At 34.2% G+C, this 21,262-nt stretch overlaps 1 protein-coding gene across 1 annotated transcript in view; it reads right to left on the reverse strand.

Annotated features, from left to right (window-relative positions):
• The window catches only part of LOC129231059 (transient receptor potential protein-like), a 103,578-nt gene that overhangs the window by 66,031 nt on the left and 16,285 nt on the right, over positions 1-21,262 (reverse strand). Inside the window, exons 3-4 of the mRNA XM_054865307.1 lie at positions 13,467-13,704; positions 8,550-8,891 (exon numbers count right to left, since the gene is read on the reverse strand). Coding sequence (XP_054721282.1) covers positions 8,550-8,891; positions 13,467-13,704 — 580 coding nt within the window. The remainder of the gene's footprint in view (positions 1-8,549; positions 8,892-13,466; positions 13,705-21,262) is intronic.

Genomic DNA, 21,262 nt, shown 5'->3' on the forward strand with positions numbered 1-21,262 from the left:
CTCCGTACACGAACATACCCGGGATAACACGTTTATATACGTATATACCCGCACGTAGTCGTATGTACACGCATTAACTCGTGTATGCTTGCATAAATATATATATACACGTAGAAATACAAATGTGCCTCTGTTCATGTGATATTTATATTTTACGAATTTAATCTGAATTAAAAAAGTAATCAAATCAATTTGATTACTTTTAATCTGATTACTTTTAGTCTGACTAAATTCAATCTGATTAATTTAATCTGAACTAAATCAATCTGAACTAAATTAGTTTTTTTAATCAACTAACGAGTTAGTTTAAACTAACGTTAATCTTCGTCTGCAATTGAATTAAATTTTTAAAATATTAGTCTGAACTAAATGGGAGTCAGATTACTTTAGTCAACTAATCAATCAATTACAAATTTAGTTGATTTTTTTAGTTGATGCCCAACACTGCCTGATACTATAGAAAATGTTAGTTTGCAGGTAATAGTGCGCGAAACAAAATCAAGTAAAGCTAAGTTTCGTTTGCAAAGTTACAGAATCGAAGAAATGACAAGTCTGATTTCGGTTCACCTTGGTTTAAGCTAAAATAACTTTTGTCTTTTTAAATTACGGGTTGGACCAGCTCGAATCTCGTTGTGAAACAGCATTGGGGAATTACTTTCCTAAATTGCTTTTAAGAGTCCTTACATGTTTAACTAAAACTGCCGATTGTGTTATGCCTTTTTAATAATACCACGCATTATGATCTTTCGCATCAAATTAGGATTTGAAACAAATTCTTTTTTTTATTACAAAAAACCGCTAGAACAATTACGGTGTTCGTCTACTGTGTTAGTTCAAATAACCAAATTTTTCCTAAATAAAGTTCGAGTATGAATGGTTTGCTCATTAATGGGTATTTATATTCTCCTGTTTCTGTTTTATTTTTCAGATTGATACTTCGTTCATTTTATGTATTTAGAACAAATTTTCACGGAATAAATTGACCTTGCTTCTCTCGAGTCTCCAATCTATTTAATGCTGCGTCTTCCCACGTAGTGCGGTATATTTTTTATATTTTTGTGTGCGATGACCCAATTTCCTGCCGATGTTCTGCGAAATTAAAAACGAGCAATTCCATTTTACATCAAAAGACTTTCTATTCATTCCAAAATAAACCTGCAACATAAGTGCAATACATTTATCAAACATATCCACATCATGATTTTAGGTATAAGGTTGGATATTTACATTTCTATGAGCCTAATTTGCTGAATGATTATATAAGCAATCCAATAGGTTCATATTAAAAAAGGCAAAAAGTTCCTTACTTTTAATTTGTCATTATTCGATTTACTAAACAACGATCTCTACGATGGACCAGCCAAACCCCATCCGTCTTTCTTAGGTTAATCCAGATAGACAAAAATCAATTAATATTTTAACTTTTTTTTTCAAAAAAAAAAGTTTTCGACCGTAAATCGCTTTTTGGCGCAACATTATCGGCCAAAAAGTATCGAATTACGGAAAAAAAAGAGAACTTCAAAAAATCATGAATTCAGCTGGATAATTTCGATCTTATCTTTGTTTGCATTCCGTTACTTGATAAGTCGTGACCTTGAAAGAAGCGTTTTCAATGTGGTGACGGTCCCTAAAACGTTTTTCGTTAATAACTCCTGTTCTACTGCACGGAATGCAGTGAAATTTCGTACACTGGCTAATTTTTGCGGTCTAAACATAATTATGTAACAAAAAATATGGGTTCCCATTTGAAAATCAAAAGTTGGTGCTCATTTTGCTTTGTATATGGTCCCTTATCAAAATTTTACCTACGTAGTTTTAAAGAAGACTTTAAACCAAGTCGGATGACACCATTGTTTTTTTTCTAGCATGTATAATGGCCGAATAATTAAAAGTGTTTCGTTTTTTTTTTCTATGTCTGTACATATAACTTTGTGACTCCGCGCTCCTGGACTCAGAAAATTGTTCATAACTATTTTAACTTTTATGATGATTTTTAGATCATATTGCTTTGTGGCAAACATTTATAGAGAATCTCTGTGACGACATATAGCATGGTCAGCTTTAGCAGAAATACTAAGATTGTCGTTCAATATCAAACGATATAAACCAAAAGCTGTTATTTTTTTAAAAAAAAGGGCAAAATTTGACAATGAAGCGGAAACTTAATAGGAGACTTTACTTTGCCAGCGCCACAGAGAGTCAACGAATACAATTATATAAAAACAAGAATAGTCCTTTAAAACCTGGTACGCAAATTTATGTTTTTTGGCATACCCGATGGAGCTGGAAAATTTAATGAATTCAACATTAGTCAAAAATCGATCAACAGGCATACTGGCCTTTGCGATATGTTTTTACTGAACTGCCGGGACTTTACTTAGTGGTTTAATAACTGACTATTCCACAGTTAAACTACTTTGAATATCTCCTCCAGAAAGACTCCGTATGTTCCCGAGAAAAACAGGCAATTGTAAGAACTTCTTTAAGAGGGTGTCTCATTATGTAGGACGAATTTTCGATGAGCCACCGTTTGACTGTAGAAGGCGTAGCTAGAACCTTAAAAAGGATAGAAGGTTCAGACAAAATTATGAGAGGCGTCACCTTCCTATCTGACGGTGACTTTCATCGAATTCTTCCTGGGTGCCCTAAAGGAACGCGTGCAGATATACAGGGTGATTATAATTAAACTTCCACTTTCAAAACGCTATAAAAATAAAACCACTGGTCAGAATGACGTCAAACTTCAATGGAATATTATCGAAGAAGGGGGGAACTTGATGGCAGAAGAAAAATAAATAGTTGGAATTTTTAGCAATAGATGGCGCTGTAACCATCATATTTAATAGTGGTCGACTACAAATGACAAATAAATCAAAAAATATTACCTAAGGTGTAAACTATACGTTAAAACACCGTACTACTCAGTGTGCACGAGGGTGGTGTGATACTGTTAGTTAAGTAAGCCCATCCAACACGGAAAGGTCATATCACATCGGATGGGAAAAATTGGTTTTTAATTGTCCTGAGGCCGAAAACCGCATAAAAAGCATTAGTAAACATCAACTCGGTCTTTAATTTTCGTGAGACTGGCGCAAAAGATGTTAATATAATGTACCCCGTTTCCTGTAACAAGTTGAAATCGAGAAACAGCATCTTCCATGACTAATTGAAGTGTTTCCAGGGTCACGTTTAGAATGTGTTGCGTAATGCATGCCTTCAGTTCAGCAAAGTTTGCAATCGGAGCACTGAACACAACAGCTTTCAGATAGTCCCATATCCAGAAGTCACACGGGTTAAGATCAGGTGATCGGGACGGCCAGGTCTTTCATTGAGCCTGTCATAGTGAACTTCTTAGATGCGAAATGAGGAAAAAAAACGTGTATTTGACGTTTTTATAAGAACTTCAATCAGTCGGGCGAATGACAGGTGTTTTGATTTACATATTCTGACACTTGCAGCTCCATCTATTGCTAAAAATTAAAACTATTTATTTTTCTTTTGTCATACGTTTTCCCCCTTCTTCGTTAACATTCCGTTGAAATTTGAGGTCATTCTGACCAGTGGTTTTATTTTTACAGCGTTTTGAAAGTGGAACTTTAATTATAATCACGCTGTACTTCAATCCTGATTAAAATCGTTTCCTTTTTAGGGGCTCTTCACAATCTCTGTATCTGAAGAACAACTAGAAGAGTTCGTTTAGGAGATGGTGGTAAGCAATACTAGAGTCTTTTATCACAAATAAGTAACGTGAAATTACCTGGAAAAGGATACCTTATCAAAATGTATGAATTAGAAAATTCTGTCTAAATGATTTTATCCTCAATGTTTATCCTAAAACCAAGACTCTTCGTCAAACAAATTACACGTGGATGTGCGAGAAGGCAATAGTTTTTGCCAACAATGCTGTGCATCATCCACATTAATTTCTTAATTCCCTTAATTCCTCCAAATTTCTCTTCATGCTTTTAAATTTAAAGGTGATATCCCAATAATTTTATTGTGCAACTTTAATTTTCCTAATCTATGCAATATAATCGGACCCTAATTATATTCCTTAAGGAATGATATGATTTATAGTATTGTTCTTGCTGCAGCATCAGTAGATCAGTTGGCTCATATTCCTTGCATCCCCATGGCCCCTTCATATTTCCTTTTCCAATTTAAGTGATTACAATTTCGAATGAAAATTTCTCATGCCATAACCATCATCAAATCTGAAGTTCAAACGTACAACTTGACGATACATAGTACAGCGGTGCATGCGGGAAGATTGTATTGTTCCGCAGGAACTATATGTTGGTTTCTCTTGATCAGGAAATGGGGTATATAAATTTGTTTCAAATCTCATAAAAACCAAACAAAAAATATCGCTTACTATTAAACTTTAAATTAAATAGTTACAGCATAATATTTTTTTAAAGATAGACTTTTTTTTTAAATTCGAACAAGGTCGGGACGGGCCGCTAGTAAATTAATAAAGTCAAATGCTTTTCTTTTGTATCATGGTAATAATGCATCTGAACATTTACAGAATTAGAAAAAAAAGGAACATTAAAAAAAAATAAAAGCATTGAAATGACTACTAAATTTTTTCCTGTTATGTCTTATCCTCAAAATTAAGCCAAACTTTTTCCAATAGGTAAAAATTCTTACCTTGTCAAGCGTTCGTATTTGTAAGTTACAATATGAATCCTCATATTTTCTCCCTTTCCAAACCTTTTTATTTTAATATTTTATAATGAAAAAAGATGAGAGGAGAACATCATTTCTGAGTTTTTTCTTTTTCCAATTAACTTTAAAATTTGACTGATAACCACGAAAATGAATAAGACATTTGACTCATGACAGCATGTTCAACAATCACGAAATAACACAACTTTACTATTTTCATGTCCTGACGGAAAAATTCCATGACGAGTTGATTCTCTGCAATTGCATTCGACCAATTTGACCGTTTGTTTTATTCATTTACAAGCTGCGTTGTCTGGCGTTGCACGGTCTACCTCGAAAATAAAAGTTGTGTCAAGCGACGCATGTTACACTGTCCGGCTTAAATAAAAGGAAAACTTGTGATTTATATGACCCCCCCCCCCCCATACAGTTACCTCAGCATCAAAGGACCTCTGTGACAAATTTGGCAAAGATCTGACGTGAATTGTTGATTTGTAAAAGCCCCTCCCCCCGCCATTGGGAATTCCTGAGCATCAAAAGAGATCTGCGCTAAATTTGGCAAAGATTCAAAAAGACGTAAACCGTGGATTTGTATAAGGAATACACAGACAAACCATACTCCGTTATATGTATAGTTTTACTTAGCCTAACAAGTTCTGAAACACCAGTTAATTGCTTTATTATATAACATTAAGCAGTTCTGCGATCGATAGTAAAATTTTAACAATATCCCTCGACTAAAAAATAGATTAAAAATTCCTCGCAAATAACTCACATTAGATACATGCTGGTGTCGGTCAAATCACTATTCCGTCGCATCATTAAAAAACCGAATCCTACTTTTCGAAAAAAATTATGATTTTACTGTATATTTCGTTTCAATCTTCAGTCCTAATGATTACCAGTTCCAATCTATTTTCGGGAACTAATGAAGGAAAATTATCGTGTCTTGATTTATGATGATTGAGCAAATGCAACACGCTGTTTTTTAATTACAAGACCGTTCCCAATTACGCGTTTATTATTATTATTATTTTTTTCCCTTAAAAAGGCTGCGCACTTTAAATGATATATTTTGCACGCGAAGTTACTCAAGTTGCTGTCAAACAAAACGAAATTCTGACTACGAATTCAATCTAGAATGTAAATTTCTGGTTCTAATGAAGATAATGAATGACCTAAATCAAATGATGCGAAATAAGTTCAACTGTGAAACAAAGCGAACTTCAAAATCAATACAAGAGATGAAACGCATCGCAAGCTTTTGAAATTGCGCTGCAGTTCAGAGCATGCAATAGAAAGTTAAGATTTTAAGGCCACGAATTTGAAACATTCATACTTTTATTTTATTTTTAAAATTCACGCTATTCTGCAAACTCATCTTTTGTTGGACTTCAATTTAATACTTAAAAATGATTATTAATTGCACCAAAATTAAAGGGAGAATATCTTTCAGTATATTACTCCAAATGTTTACAAACAATGATAAATATTGCTATTTGTCAGTGGCGCAGCGAAGGGGGAGGAGGGGGGATTGCGGCTGAAAGCACCCCAAAGAGGACTTAATATTATTGCCAATCCTAATACAGAAGTTTATACACATGTACGAATTATTTTGATCAAGAAAGTAAAACTCCAGAAGGTAATTCTGGCTACGCTAATGCTATTTGTATAAAATGAATTGTAAAATATTGCTTTAAAAAAAACTTCAAATAATAGTATTTTGTAGACATATCGCACCACGGCAACAGAAGGGAAACAACTCAAAATAAAAATAAATGAAAAAAAAAAAAAAAACAGCTTCTCAGAGAAAACAAAGTTTTTACGCAATACTACTTTTAGCCGATCTAATCTCAAACACTACAAACAAATATTTATGATCTCATGCTTTCTGGTTGGTTCTTGTATTCTAAACAATTAGTGTGCTCTTGAAATTTGAAAAACTTTCTTTCCTAAATTATGAAATTTAAATATATCACGATTGAATATACTCTTTATACACAACCATGCATTAGCTATGTAAAATAACTCCATAAGTTTTGTGGAAAGAAAGCGCATAAAATTTAAGCATCAAATATCAATAATTAATTTACTTTTCAAATTTTTCAGTCGTCTCATTTCTGTCGTCGGGGTGCAATATGTAATAGACAATATATATCGTCGACTCAGAGCAACAGTAGGATATCTTAGTATTATTCCTGGGATTAGATGTCTTACTGTTGCTCTGAGGCGACGATATATTGATAAAATAATTTTACACCAAAAGGTGCAAACGAAAATAAGAGACAAAGTAAAACGCACCACCATTAATTGTTATTGGCGAATTTCATTCATTCGATTTATTGTTAAAATTTGTTCCTGGTGTCTTAATCAACTACTCATGTTTCTAGAGGATTTAGTTCAACACAAGCTTTACTGACTCCATAATAATGTTCAGTCTTCGATGCACCAGTTTCTGAATTAAATCTTGGGTAAGAGTGGGATTGATCAAATTTGACAATGACTCTTTAGTTTTGATTCCTCAAGCTACGAAATAGAGTTAGTTACCTGGCAAAATTAGCTAAAATTCTTTATTTTATTTGGGCTCACGAAAAAAAAAAAGACAAAACGTAAACGCTACTACTGTAAAAATCGGAATGAGTTTGTCAAATGTGAATTGAGAGTGGTTTTTTTAGTGACTTGGTTTCTTATCGAAGTGAAAACAAACTGCTTAAAAATGCAAAATATATTATCCGAACCGCAATATGATTTCATGCCAACCGATTTTTCTGGTTTCGTGCCATTGAATGGGATAAAAATTAATTGTTGTCAGAAACAAAACGTTCATTACAGTAATATTAATTACTAAGGACACATATTGCAGCACCTATCAACTATATTGAATTGATTGTACGACATGGAAAAACTTTTCGTATAGATATAATCAAGCAATCTTGTGAATATAGAAGTCTCAGTTATGGGCCATCACTCCTCTTCCATGGAGAAAATTCTGCATGCGCTATAATGATCGCGCCAATAATATTGCAACCAATCACGTTAAGGAGAGCAACACGTAGCCAAATTTACGAAATTGGACTATCTCTTGGAGTACAACCCCTATAAGAGGAGAGGCCGACTTATCCGACATCTTGGTTCCAAGACAGCTTTAAATCCAGCCCTGTTTCTAGGATTTATAAATACGTTATAACATTTGCTGGTTGCTATGTCGTAAAACAATTGATGTTCAGTGGAGTAAAATGTCACTTAAGGTCGATCTAGAAAAATAACTCAATTCACAAATTCATAAAAAATGTTTCGGGAAATGTTTACTGTAATGAACGTCATTTACCCACATAATTTGTTTTTTAACTTGTATTAATTAAATATTTTTCATTAACAGTACAAAATGATTAAACATCAATCAGGCAACTCAACTAAAGCTTGGGCACCAGTTTTCTGCAACGAGGCTTTTTTATAAAAACTAATTTTGTGTCTCTGCACTTGTGGAGCCAAAATGTCGGATAAGTCAGTATAGTGGCCTCCTTATATAGTAGCCTTTTCTTGAATATAAGAAACGTATTCGCGACGTGTTCGTTTTTCTTTACCTTGCTTTTAATTGGGAAAATAAAACCACAAAAATTTTTTAATGCACCAAAAACATGTATGTAATACTTTAACATAAATAATTAACATAAGTAATATTTTTTTATTAATACCTCCGTTAATTAAATTCGTACAATGATGCAACCTATCGAAACACGTAGCCGGAAAAATTACGAATCTATCAATACCAGGTTCGATCGTCAATTCTCAGACTTTCGGAAGAAGTTAGAGTGACATAGATAGATAGATGCATACATAGATTGATACACTCGCTTTTTAATATGTAAGATACTTACTGAATAATCAGTCTTAAACTCATTCTCAATCTTCGATAGTCTAGCTAACTCTCTGCTCAGATGGAAAGCGGTTTGTATTGGATCCGTAGAAGACAAACAAATTAACGATGGAGATGATAGAGCTCTATATGCATTTATGCGTGATCTAGAGTGGCGAAGACAGTCATCTTTTGTTGCTAAAACGCACTCATCACATCCACAACGAACGTCGTGCGGCATAGGAAGGGAAGCACCCCTGTCTAGTAGAAGTTTGATGATCTCATAGTTATCTCGATGAGCAGCTAATATTAAAGGTGTTATATCTTTAGTGAATGCAGCCATGTCGTCTACATTTTCCCAGCTCTGTATGGAAAAGAAAATGATATTATTTAGTCTGTGGAAATAGTACATGTTGTGGGACAAAGGTTGCTTTAAAGAATCAGGGTCAGTTTTAAACATATCTCTAGTAAAAAGAGACTGATTAAGAAAGGTAGGCTGTAATTAATGATAACAAACTGGTAACAAAATTGGCGCATCTCAAAAATGTGAAGAAAAAGGGACTAATTATTAGTTAAATATTCTAAATTTAAAGATATTTCTTGCCAAAAATCTCGCACAAATGTAGCTTACGTAATTGAAGCGTCGTGCCGTACAAACGTAGATGTTGACAAAGGTAACGGTTTGATTCATTAAGCAAAATTCCAAGAATTTTCCACGTTAAAAAAACTCCTATGAACCAAGGCCGTATCCAGAATTTTTTTTCGGGAGGGGCCCGGATTAGCACTTTGCCCTAACACACACACACACACATATAGTATATACAGACACACCAAACGCATTTAAATGTTAACATAGAAGACTTTTTGTTTCGATTTTTAATGATTCCACTGTTTGGACTGTTGTTATTTTAATTTCTTATTATTTTTCTTACTCACCTTGTAGTGGTAAGGATAACAAGAGAGTGTCCCTGTCCCTTTAAGTCGGATGCAGAACATCCATAATTTCAGGGGGTCGGGGGTTTTCCCTCGAAAAATTTTCGAAAAAAAAGCTGTATTTTGAGGCCTTATATTAGGTAATTGTGAATACAAAATTATGAAAAAAAATAGGCAAACAAAGTCTTTTAAAAGTTATACATTCTTTTGCAAATCAAGATCAAACAAAATAAAAACTGCTTGCTCGACAAATCATGGAACTTAATGGACAGAGAGGAAAAACGAGAGAGGAAAAAAGAAAAGCACTTCGTCATCTGCTCATATCGGCTTTTAGTGAAGTTTGTTTTTGATCACTCCCCCTACCCCATTTTTTTTTCATTAAATGCCCTACAGTATGAAAATTGTACAAAATAGTTTAAAAGAAATGGTGTAGACATTCAGAAAATAAGAACGGAAGAGTAATATTCTGGCCATTTGGACAATTCATACTTTATTTTCTTGATAAGATACAAAATTGAAGAACTTTTCAAGGAATTTCAAAAACTTAAATAATTAATTTTCAAAGACTCTCGAACAGTTGAAATTATCTGAAGCTCTTTATTTACACTTTTCGGAAGTTGATTGTTGCAGTCTTACAAAATGATTATAACTTTGTAAGACACACCCGTTTTAAGTTAAAAATAAATGCAACGAAATATTTCTCGAAACAAACTTTTTTTTTTTTCAATCACAAGTAGTGCAGAAAATGAAAGAGAGTAGAGTAAGTGCTATTTTTTTTTCTCATACTAAAGATATTAACAGTATGCAGTAGAAGTAAGAAAAAACAAACAAACAATAACAACAGAACTTCCATGATACTGAATTAGGCATTAAATAAATGCAAGACAAGAAACATATCAGTCACAAAAATGATCTTGAAAGTTATGCTACAAAAACGCGAGAATCTTGATTTTTGCATTTTTTACTCAGGATGTATCAAGGAGCTGAATTTGTCACATCTTGGTAACAAGATACTCGCCTAATCGGAAACTAGGGGCCCAGCCTTTGGGGAGTCCCTGGCTCGAAATCAGTACAGTGTAAGTTTTATAAGAGTTTTAGGGGGAGGAGGGCAGGGTCGTGCACAGAAGGGGGGAAGGGACACCTGTTGGCCCGGGCTCGAACTTAAATGGGGCCCAATATTTTTAAACTTAGAGTTGAAAATATGGGTAAGCAATATGGAGGGACCCCCCCCCCCCCAAAAAAAAGCATTTGTGACAGCCCCAAAATTTCTGTGCACGCCCCTGGAGGAGGAAGTGCACAGAAGTCAGTTTGGTAGACTTGAAAAATCTACCGAATTGACAAATGGCCTGCCTTAACCCTGGACTGCCCTGAATTGAATTGGGAAAGAGAGCAGGAAGTCCTAATTAAAGGTCTAAATTTCAAGTGTGCCTTGCAGCTAATGAGAACTAGAACTGCTTTTTCTGTATTTCTTCAAATTATTATAAATTTTAAATAGTAGCAAAATTAAGAATTAAAAAAAAAACATTGTTATTTTCCTTTTCTGACATTAGGAATTAAAAAAAAAAAAAATTCTGTTTTACGGTGCAAAACATTTCGGGTTTCGGGGGGGGGGGGCGGGCCCGTCAGGCCCCCCCTCTGGATACGGCCCTGCTATGAACAATTTTGCTTTTGGTTTAAATAATTATTTACTTGTGAGTGCGTGCATTTTTAATTACATTTCAAGGCTTGGTGATGTTATATTTTTCAACTATTCAAGATTGTCACTTTTAGATGGATACGAAGATATTTTTTGCAATTCAATTCTACAACTTGCTTTTCTACGTTTGCACTTACATATTGAAGAAAAAAGTTTCAATGAAAAATATTCCTACTAAAAATCTCGTTAGTAGCTGGAATGTCTTAAAACATTCCGCATAACAGTTTGAGAAAATGATTTCCTGTCTTTTATAAGCTTAATTGTATTTTACCATTTAGATTTAAGAAAAAGAGGCATTTCCTTTCCAGAGTTAATATTGGTGGTCCAGGATTATAATTGTCAAAAATATATACAGGTTTAGCATAAAAGAAGGGTTTTTTTTTTGGTTACGGCAGTCCTTACACGTGTATTAACTACTATATTAGGACTGGCAACAATGTTAATACCAAAACCTCTGGGGAGGGGGGACCCTCACCCCCTCCCACTTCGCTGGACTACTGACGTTCCGCAACGCTGGATTGGACGTGCAGGTGATGATGATTTCCCCTTTATGCGTTAGCCAGCCAAAACCCCAAACCCAACCCCATATGATTTTTTTCATGAGTCAAAGACAGTGTTTATACACAACCATTGTCTACAACATTGCAAGAACTGAAAGATTGCATGTGTGTAGCATTACGAAAAATTGACAGTGAAATACTCCAAAATGTATGTTATAGATAAGTGTCGCGTTACGAAAAGGCGCACACATCGAACATTTGTGAGTGAAAAAAAAAACTTTCACAGTTTTTCTTTATTTTATGGATCACATATAGTGTAGTGCTAAGTGCAATAGTTTATGAAACATAAATTTTTAAAACCAGTATATTCTTTTATGCTAACTCTGTATATTTGTAACAGTTTGGAACCTAAGAATGAGAGAGACAATGATGATGGTAGAAAATCGATATTGACTAACGGCAAAGCAGGCTTGTTTACTTCTGGACTAACATCTTGTTATCGCTTAGGCTTCAAATAATTGAACCACAAATATTAATCGGTTACTTCATCGTTTTAATAAGTTACGAGAAATATTAAGTTACACACAACAGGCATCAGTTGAAGCACCTAGAAGCAAAAAGTGTATGGTTGAAAATTATAGATTTGGAGATAATTACTACCTACAGATGGTTGGAAAAACTTTTCTGGAAGGAGATGGTCCTATTATCCCTGACATATGCTACTATTACAGCATGATTTCAAAAAACATTTAAAGAAAGCTAATTAAGAGATTGAACTTTAAACTCGTTTTACCTAAAATTTAAAAAGTCCATTTATATCATCTCCTTTTCACTGCCTCAATAGGCTCACGTATGTATAAATGAACAACAATGATTTAACACTAGAATTACAGCGCTCTTCGTATACCTAGAGATACGGCGTGGGTCATTTTGACTCTCTGAGAAGAAAGCTGCATAGTTCCCTAAATAGTGGTAAAGATTTGTAAAAATTGGTTAAAAATAAATATATTTATATTAAATACATTTTATTTAAAGGATATTTTCATTTTAATTATGCATAATGAAGTATTTAAAAAGTGTTTAAAATCCCCTTAAAATAACAACCTCTGTTTCGGTTGCATTTCAGAAATTTGTAACTAATGCACCCTTTTATGAACGAAAAACATTATGAATGCTTCTAATTCTTGCAATGATATGTTCCAAGAAGCATTTTTGACTTTCTGCTCTGTTTCAGCGTCAGTAGGAGTATTTGGATTATTGATGTTGATTTTATAATTTCAAATGGTCAAAATGACATCTCCCGCGCTTCTAAATTTAACTCTATAGTTCGGGTTAAAAAAAAATGAAAACTTTATATTGTTACACAGCACGATGACTTAGGAAAAGTCAAGGAAGGGTTAAACATTTTACGTATATATCGAAGAGCAGTTAGCAAAAAAAATTGGCTTGCGTTCAAAATGGCCCCTCCTGTAATTCTAGTGATAAAGAAAAGTGTGTAGTTTATGGAGAGTAAAAGAAAAACATAACCTACAATTAAAACAGGTGTGCCCATCCCCCTAGTGAGATGAAGCACCCCCTCAAATACTACGGAGCATCCTCCAGAATAAGAACCTCCAAGATGAGATCGAAAACTCTCTCAAATTACCCTTCCCAAATTCAGTGGTGCAATCTACGTCAGTGACGTAATTTCGTGGTCTTTCTCTCATCGACTTTAACGTCACGTCTCTCGTCGACAATTGACGCAATCTCGTGGGTAGCCCTGATTTAGAAAAAAAAAATATCTATGATGATCTATGCTGTAAGTACTTACGTATGGTTTTCCTGGCACATAAGTTTTTTCTTCGTGCTGTAGCAATACTTCAACTGCCTCAACATATTCTTCACTGATTGCATGAAGAAGGGCATCTCCTTGCTCTATGCCATTGTCTAAAAGCAACTCGATGAGTTCCATATTTTCATTTTCAATTGCAACCACCAGAGCAGTTCGTCCGACAGCATCTCGACAGTTGATGTTGAAACGATCATTATTTTTGTGCTTTTCCAACAATCTATAAATCAACAAAAACATTTCACTAGAAAAGCAAAATATTATAAAATCCATCAATGATCAGTATGGTCAAGGAGAAAAAAGGAAGAAAAGAAAAAAGAAAACAGCTATACTCGATAACCGAGTTGAACCGAGGTTGAACCTAGTCAAACATCTAAAATATCAGTCAAAGGGTCCTTTAACTAATAAGGAGTTCGGCGGTTCGGGTGCATGACTGAGGTTCAACTGACTGGTGAGTATGGCTGTTCGTGTTGTATTTACTTTGAAAATGCTTTCTGGGTTTCACTGTGTTAAAGAAAAAGTGTGTCACTTAAATACCTCATTCTGTTTGTCTTTTGGACTATTACAGAATTGTCATTATTTCAGATTAATACCAAAAAAAAAAAAATTAAAAAGATCGGCTTAGTAAATATTTTTTCGTAGTGGCCTGATTGGTAAGGCATTAGACTTGTGACCGGAGGGTCCCTGGTTCAATCCTAGCCTGTCGAAGATCCACCGTCTTCACTAAGGGTGACTGGGGGACGTTAAATATGCTCGTGAAGTATGCTCTCACAATGTCCTGCAAGTGAAACGATACCTCTGGGGGTGCTAGGCCAGATTGTTATTCGACTTCTTGTCTGGTTCTAAATTATCGAACTGTCCGTATATGGTGCTGCCATCTATCGTGTTGTCTGAGCCAAATCGGACTTCCACCTCGAAATAGGCACTCGATTAAAACGGAAGCCATACCCCTCTGCCTTAAAATCGAGTAGCACTGCTACTCGGGCCCGGGTTCCCGAGTGGCATAAGTAATAACAACAACAACAGTAAATATTTTTACTTTAGAAATAGTGACGAGAAAAGTTAATGTTTTTTCAATGATGAATAACATTTAAAAAAATATATATAAATAAACAAATAAAAATGTACGCTCATACAAACATACAAATTTATGCATTACTACGTCTTTTTTTTTCAATTATTCATATTATTTTACATCTTTGGCGCAGCAAACCTGTTACAAAGAGGCAATTTAAAAATTTTGTAAGTAGATTTCACTGAACAGGTACTAAAAGACTAAAAAGCAATACTTTCACGGACGATATTGATAAGATTTTTCTTCTTAATTTCAAGAAAGGATAACGCTCTATTACCTCCCACCCTCTCCACACAAAAATTACAACAGTACACTCCGTATTACATCAAATATATATATATTTAACAAACCTAATGGATGCCAATTTGGAAGTCACATTCTTTTTGATTTTGCATCTTAAAATGGCAAAAAAAAAAAAAAAAAAAAATCTTAAAATTACAGATACTTTGGCCCTTTTAGTATTTGAACTCTTAATTCTTCAAAACAAGGGGGGGGGGGGGGGGAGAGAATGCACATCTTTAGAAACGTCAATTTTTATCAATTCATCAAAAATCTTTTTTATGTTTAGAATTGAAACTTGCAAATTTCTTTGTCGCTTTTCTAGCCTTTAATTTGAGTATGACATAGATGTACAGTAAAATTGGAATTTTACTATACATCAAAAAATTGAAAATTTCAATTCAGTGCTCGTGCGCTTATTTTTATAATTTTTCCATAGTTATCATAGAATCCAAAGTGAACTTTGCAAATTCGGTATGTAACAAAACCATTGAACGATATGCTGCGGAATTACTTCTCATTAATTTGTTTTAAACAAATTTTACTTTTCGAGCGATTCCGCTTGAAAATTATTATATAAAATAAATTTATATTTCCTCTTTAATCGCTGTTTTTTTAGCATTTGTAAACAGGTGCAAAATTGAAAGTTGTTGCGAAATCAGTTTGCCAAACGGATTTCCAAATTTTGCCGAATGATAAGGAAAAAAATGAAAAAGTTATAATAAAAATAAACGGATATGCATACATAATTACATCTAATTAGAAAAAGACATTAGGCACCATTAAAGATGATTTAAAAAATAATTGCGGTGGTACAATGCTCTAAATTTTTGGTGTGAGTAAATTTTTTGGAAGGCCACAGTGACCTCTCCTGTCATTAGGATCAGGGTCTCAGGGTGCCCCTCTTTATTTATATTTCGAATTCTCGTATTTTCGAAGTTCATGCTTTAAGAATTTATTTTATTTGCCGACCACTAGATGGCAGCATGAATGATGAATTTTGATGCCCAACTTTCGATTCCCAAACAATTTAAAGGGGCACACAAGGAAAGTTCGTGGCACAGACCACCTTTTAAAGGGTTATTTTTAGAGTTAATTCTACTTTTTTGTGTGTGGGATGGGGCGTTCTAGGGGTGAGAATCGATGTATTTGAAAGGCTGCACCTGTCTTCACTCTTGGGGTCTTGGGGGGGGGGGGGGGGGGGGGGCGATGGACCTAAGGGTCCCTCGTTTTGCATTTTTTCCCCCAGAGTGAAATGCAGTGCTTATCTAAATTTCCAATCTCAAAGCAAATTACAGATATATTTTTTTTTCAATTCAAATAATATCTTCTGTGAGAAGTATGGTATCAAATTTTCAAAACTTTTGAGCAAAAACCCTAAAATGCTCATATATTTCAGCCAGGTCATAATTTTACGTTAGGAGATGTCAACTGTGATCAGAAGCGTAGCGTGACCAAACATTTTTTTTTGGGGGGGGGGAGGTTGAGGGGCACCAGGACCTTCACCAAGAAAGGTGTTGCCCCCTCCCCCCCATTTTCAAAAATGGAATTTCCAATTTCGTGATTTAAATTTAAAAAAAAAAAAAAAAAAACCTTCACGAAGAAAGGTGTTGCCCCCTCCCCCCATTTTCAAAAATGGAATTTCCAATTTCGTGATTTAAATTAAAAAAAAAAAAAAAAAAAAACAGAAAGGAAACCTTAGCGACTTTAACCCATTACCCACTGGTGTTGCGTTGACGCAACGGTTATAATAAATATCCATAGAAACTACACTAGAAATCTAATTTTTTTTATCGATTGCTAATTTGAATTTAAGAATATTATTAGAAATAGGTTAAATAAAAAATTGCTTTATTTTTTTTTATATATGATAAAAATTGTTTCTCCCACATGGTTTTTTTTTTTTTTTTTTTTTGACTAAATTTGTGATCCAATTTTCTGTCAGAAAAAATAAAAATAAAAAAAAGTTTTGGTTTAGATATGAAATACTTTTAGTCAAGGTCACTTTTCAGGACATTCCTCAAAGAAACTGCTTCTGCTGGGGAGGAGGGGGAAGTAAAAACTGGCGTTGCGTTGACGCAACGTCAGCGAAAAAGGGGTGGACTGACTGTCTGTCTCAATTGCTTTAGGGTAGAACTATATTTCATTTTTATTCTGCGCGTTTTAACTTTTGAAGCTTTTTTTTCGTCTCTGCCTTTCGAAATGCCCAGAACAAGATATCTAACTTTGGAAGAAGTATTGGAACAGATTTACGAACAAAACTCAGGTAATGATGATAATGAAAATGAAGAAACAGATATTGTTGTTGTACCACTAGAAATAACAGAAGCTAGTGATGAAGAAGAAGGCAATGACAACATTTTAAATAATGATAATGAAGTTTTATCGTGCGATACTGCAGGCGAAGTTGAAGTCCACGTAAAAAAAAAAGTTCAATTGTTCCAAATCCCATAATAAAAAAACTAAAAAACGAAAAACAGAAGATTGGCGATGGACAAAACAGGAACCAATTGATAGGTATCGACCAAAAAATGAAGAACAGGTCCCCATTCAAGCTGTAAGACACACTCTAGAAGGTAAAGCTATTAAAAATATCAACACTATAGTGTTGATATTTTTAATCTTTTTTTTGATTCCGATGTTTTATCGCATCTTGTAGAACAAACAAATTTGTATGCAAACAAATTTAAAATTTCTAAAATGCATTTATGTGCTTTTTTTATATAAATTTCAATTTTTTCTAAAGTGCTCGGCAAGTTTAAGGACCATAACTAAGATTATAAAAATTCCCTGTGTATAAAAAGCATTGAAACTACTGAAGAATTTCTGATAAAACTACTTAGCATTAATACTCCTTTTCCGCTGACGTTGCGTCAACGCAACACCCTTTATATTTGTAAAAGTAAGTGCATTTTTGCTCTTTTTTAAGCATATTACTATTATATAGGTTCAGAATGATAACTTTTACGATTTTTATCCAAAAAAAATAACGATTTCGAGTTTCGGCGGTTAATGGGTTGAGAAATGGAATAGAAATAATTCGTGAACAAATAGAATAAAGGTGTTTGAAAAAGGGGTCTTTTTCGGCGAAATTTTGAAAGCAAATGCAATCTTTAAATATTATTTAGGAACATCCAAGGTTCTGCATTATGATTTACCTAACTGAGTGCCGCTGATGTTTCGAACATTTTTTTAACCAAGCTTCAGTCAAATAAAAAATAAATTGGTAAATAAACATAACTTCATAGAAGCCACTGACTTTATTACATTTCTATCTTTTTTTTTCTTTTGCCTTTTTTTTAAATAAAAATCTTATGGAAATCGCAGTTAAGTGGAGAAAAATATATGTGCCTCCAAAATACGTTTTAAATACAGAAAAAGTTGAAACAGAGTAAGCGAGATTTAAAAAATATTATGACTAGTCACACCAGTAGTTCTAAGTGTTTAAACATAAAAAAAACAAGAATTTTACAAAGATATTCAGGAAGCATAGCATTTAAAACAAAAGAAAGTGAAAACGTATCTCTGAAAAGAACCACATCAGTTCTAAATCTTGAAAAAAATTTTGATGGGGGCCGCAAACGCTTGAAACGGCCGCAAACTATTTCAAACAATTAAAAATATACAAGGCTGTAAAATGTAAATTTCATTATGAAAAAACCAAAGCAGTCAAATAATTTTGGAAAAGAAAAACTGATGGAATTTTTTGTTCCGAACATTTTTATCAATAATTTAATCAAATAAAAAAGGCCAAAAAAAGAGGAGGGAGAGAGATCCCGAACTCTATCCCTTCTCACGCTATTAAACCTAACCTAGAAGAGCAGTTTTGAAACTTTGACTTTGAAAAAGTCTCCGAGCCCCACGTCTTCTTCAATCGCCATCAAAGATGGTCTAGAATTGCGTAAGGACTTCGATTTCAAGATGCATCTAGGAGTGCGCCCCCTCCCAAACTCTTGAAAAACAGCCCTGCCCCATCCTTAAACATCGTCTAAATTCCATTTTTAGGACGTCGAGTAAATTCCGAAGGTCCCCGAACCTTTCCTACCTGCAATATCACCAATGACTGTCTGAAATTTCGCATTTATGGCTTAGATTCTGATAATATTTCTGGGAAGAATCCCCGAATATACCCTGATAATATCATTGAACATCTTATATGATTCCTTTAGCTTGTTTTTCTGTCGTTACATGAGATCTTATTTATTCCTTTTTCAAATTCCATGATTTACACCTCATGTTAAAGCTTACCGTGTCTGCTAATGACGAAAAATGAATCCAAGGTCTAAATATTGCCTTTTTTTTTTGTCAAAAAAAAAACTATTTTCCATTTTTATTGCACATTACTTCACAGCCGAGAGCATAGACACATTATTTCGATCGGATAGAGCAGCGTGATAATAAGGGAAGGGGATGCTTGGGTTCAAATCTGGGTCGAAAAATATCGTTTTAGTGGGTTTTTTTCATCAGCAGAATTTGTATCCAAGTTTTCATTGATATGCAAAATTATACTCATAGCAGAATTCTAAGCAGCAGTTCTGTTTTTGTAAAAATCAGGAAACAAAACATTGATTTTAACAATGTTAATTGCAGTTTAACTTTTAAAATATTTTAACAAAGTAGAAGCGTAAATTTTAATTTATTTTGCTGCTTAACTACGCGTTGGTTTAGTCTATAGCATCTCGTGGTTGCATTGAAATCAAAAAATTCATCCTTTGAGTGCAAATGCTTCACAGGGTCAGCAAGTCATCTAAAAATGCGTTTCTGGAATTTCAATATCGGAAAATTGGGCAGGCCTCAAACCTCTAATCACACTAACATTACCAAAGATGATCTAAAACCGCGTTTTAACAGCTAACTTCGAATATTTTATGGGGGAGCGTCCCCCCCCCCCCTAGTGCCAACATCATTTAAAATAGCCTTAAATGAATTTCGATTAACTACAGGGGTAAAGCTTCCGAAAACTCTCCCTCGCATTATTTAAAGTCGAATAAAATGGTTTCTGGATCACCAATTTCAAAAAATCGTCGGTTCTCATGACGATATCAAACATGGTCCACAATTGCATAATTTAGATTGTTTATTTTCGAAAGATTTCTGGGAGTGGGCCCCCGGTACTTTTCTTCCCTAAACATCTTTTAAGATCGTCTAAAACTTTTTGAACTACAATTTTGAAAATTTTTCGGGGGAGAAATCCCAAATTCTCTACTCTTTAATGTAATTAGAGAAAAAATGTAACAACCAACCTAACATCAAAAATCGTCTAAATGCATTTTTAAGGCCATACTACAAATTAGAAAAAATTGGTACTCTTCTTGATTTTTGTACTAATTTCTTTATATATTTCTAAGGACAAAGGTTAAATGTTCAGCAAGTTGGGGGGGACGTGCCCCCTCGTGTTCCCTCCCTCGACGCTACGCCGTTGACTGTGATGAAATTAGATGCTCAAACCTCAAAAAGGTCATGTAAGTTGGAAATGGATAAAATGCCTGCTTTTTGTGCTTGAAATGGGACATAAATTGGTACAATAAGCAGATTTTTTAGATTTTCGGAATGAGAATTTTTATTCGTTCCATGTTTGGATTATAATTTCAAACGGATCTCACTTCATTGCAGTTTGATTCCCCCATCCTATCCCCTAATATCTATGCTTAATTATCACACTGCTTGCTTTCCCTCACCCCCACGGTTTGGTAAGAAGAGTGTCCGTCTTTCCTCTTGAATAATTTTGAAATAATGTTTAAAATTATGAAGTAGCCGCTTCGATCTAGTAACGCACGACATGCGTGAGCCATCGAACAGAAACCGATGAACTTTTCTGGAATCAAGTTAGCAGTAATTGTAGTAGGAAAACTTTTAAACTTTTATACAAATTCTCGTACATATATATTACTCATTACAATACAAAAAATACAGGCTATATTAAGATGATTTACCAGGTTACCTGATTTTCCGGGAAGGCTCCTAGACAGTGGCGGATCCAGCCGATTGTTTTGGGAGGGGCCATCCGAAATTTTTGAACAAACTCCGAACTCCCCAGAAATTTTATTAAAATGAAGTTTTAATAACTCAATTTTCGGGGTATCGGGACATTAGATGAGGGGGTGGATTTAGGAATCTCCCTTGAAAATGTTTCAAAATTTAAATAGCCGAGTAATTTTTGAAAATTAGGAAACTAAAACCGCATTTTGTCTATTTTTGATGATATACCGAGAAAGGTCAGGTTTCAGGTGCTGGCCCCAAAATACTTTTTGAAAATAAAGCTTAGAACCAAAATATTCTGTCATTATACATTGAGAAGTTAGAAGAGGAGGGATGCTCTTCAAGCTCTTCAGCTGTCCATCCTAAAAATGCACCTTTAGGTAATGTTTGCTTACATTTAAGGAAGAGTGAAGGTGCTTAGAATCCTTCCTTCCTGGAAATATTT

This window comes from Uloborus diversus, chromosome 10, assembly GCF_026930045.1.
Source record: "Uloborus diversus isolate 005 chromosome 10, Udiv.v.3.1, whole genome shotgun sequence".
NCBI lineage: Eukaryota > Metazoa > Arthropoda > Arachnida > Araneae > Uloboridae > Uloborus > Uloborus diversus.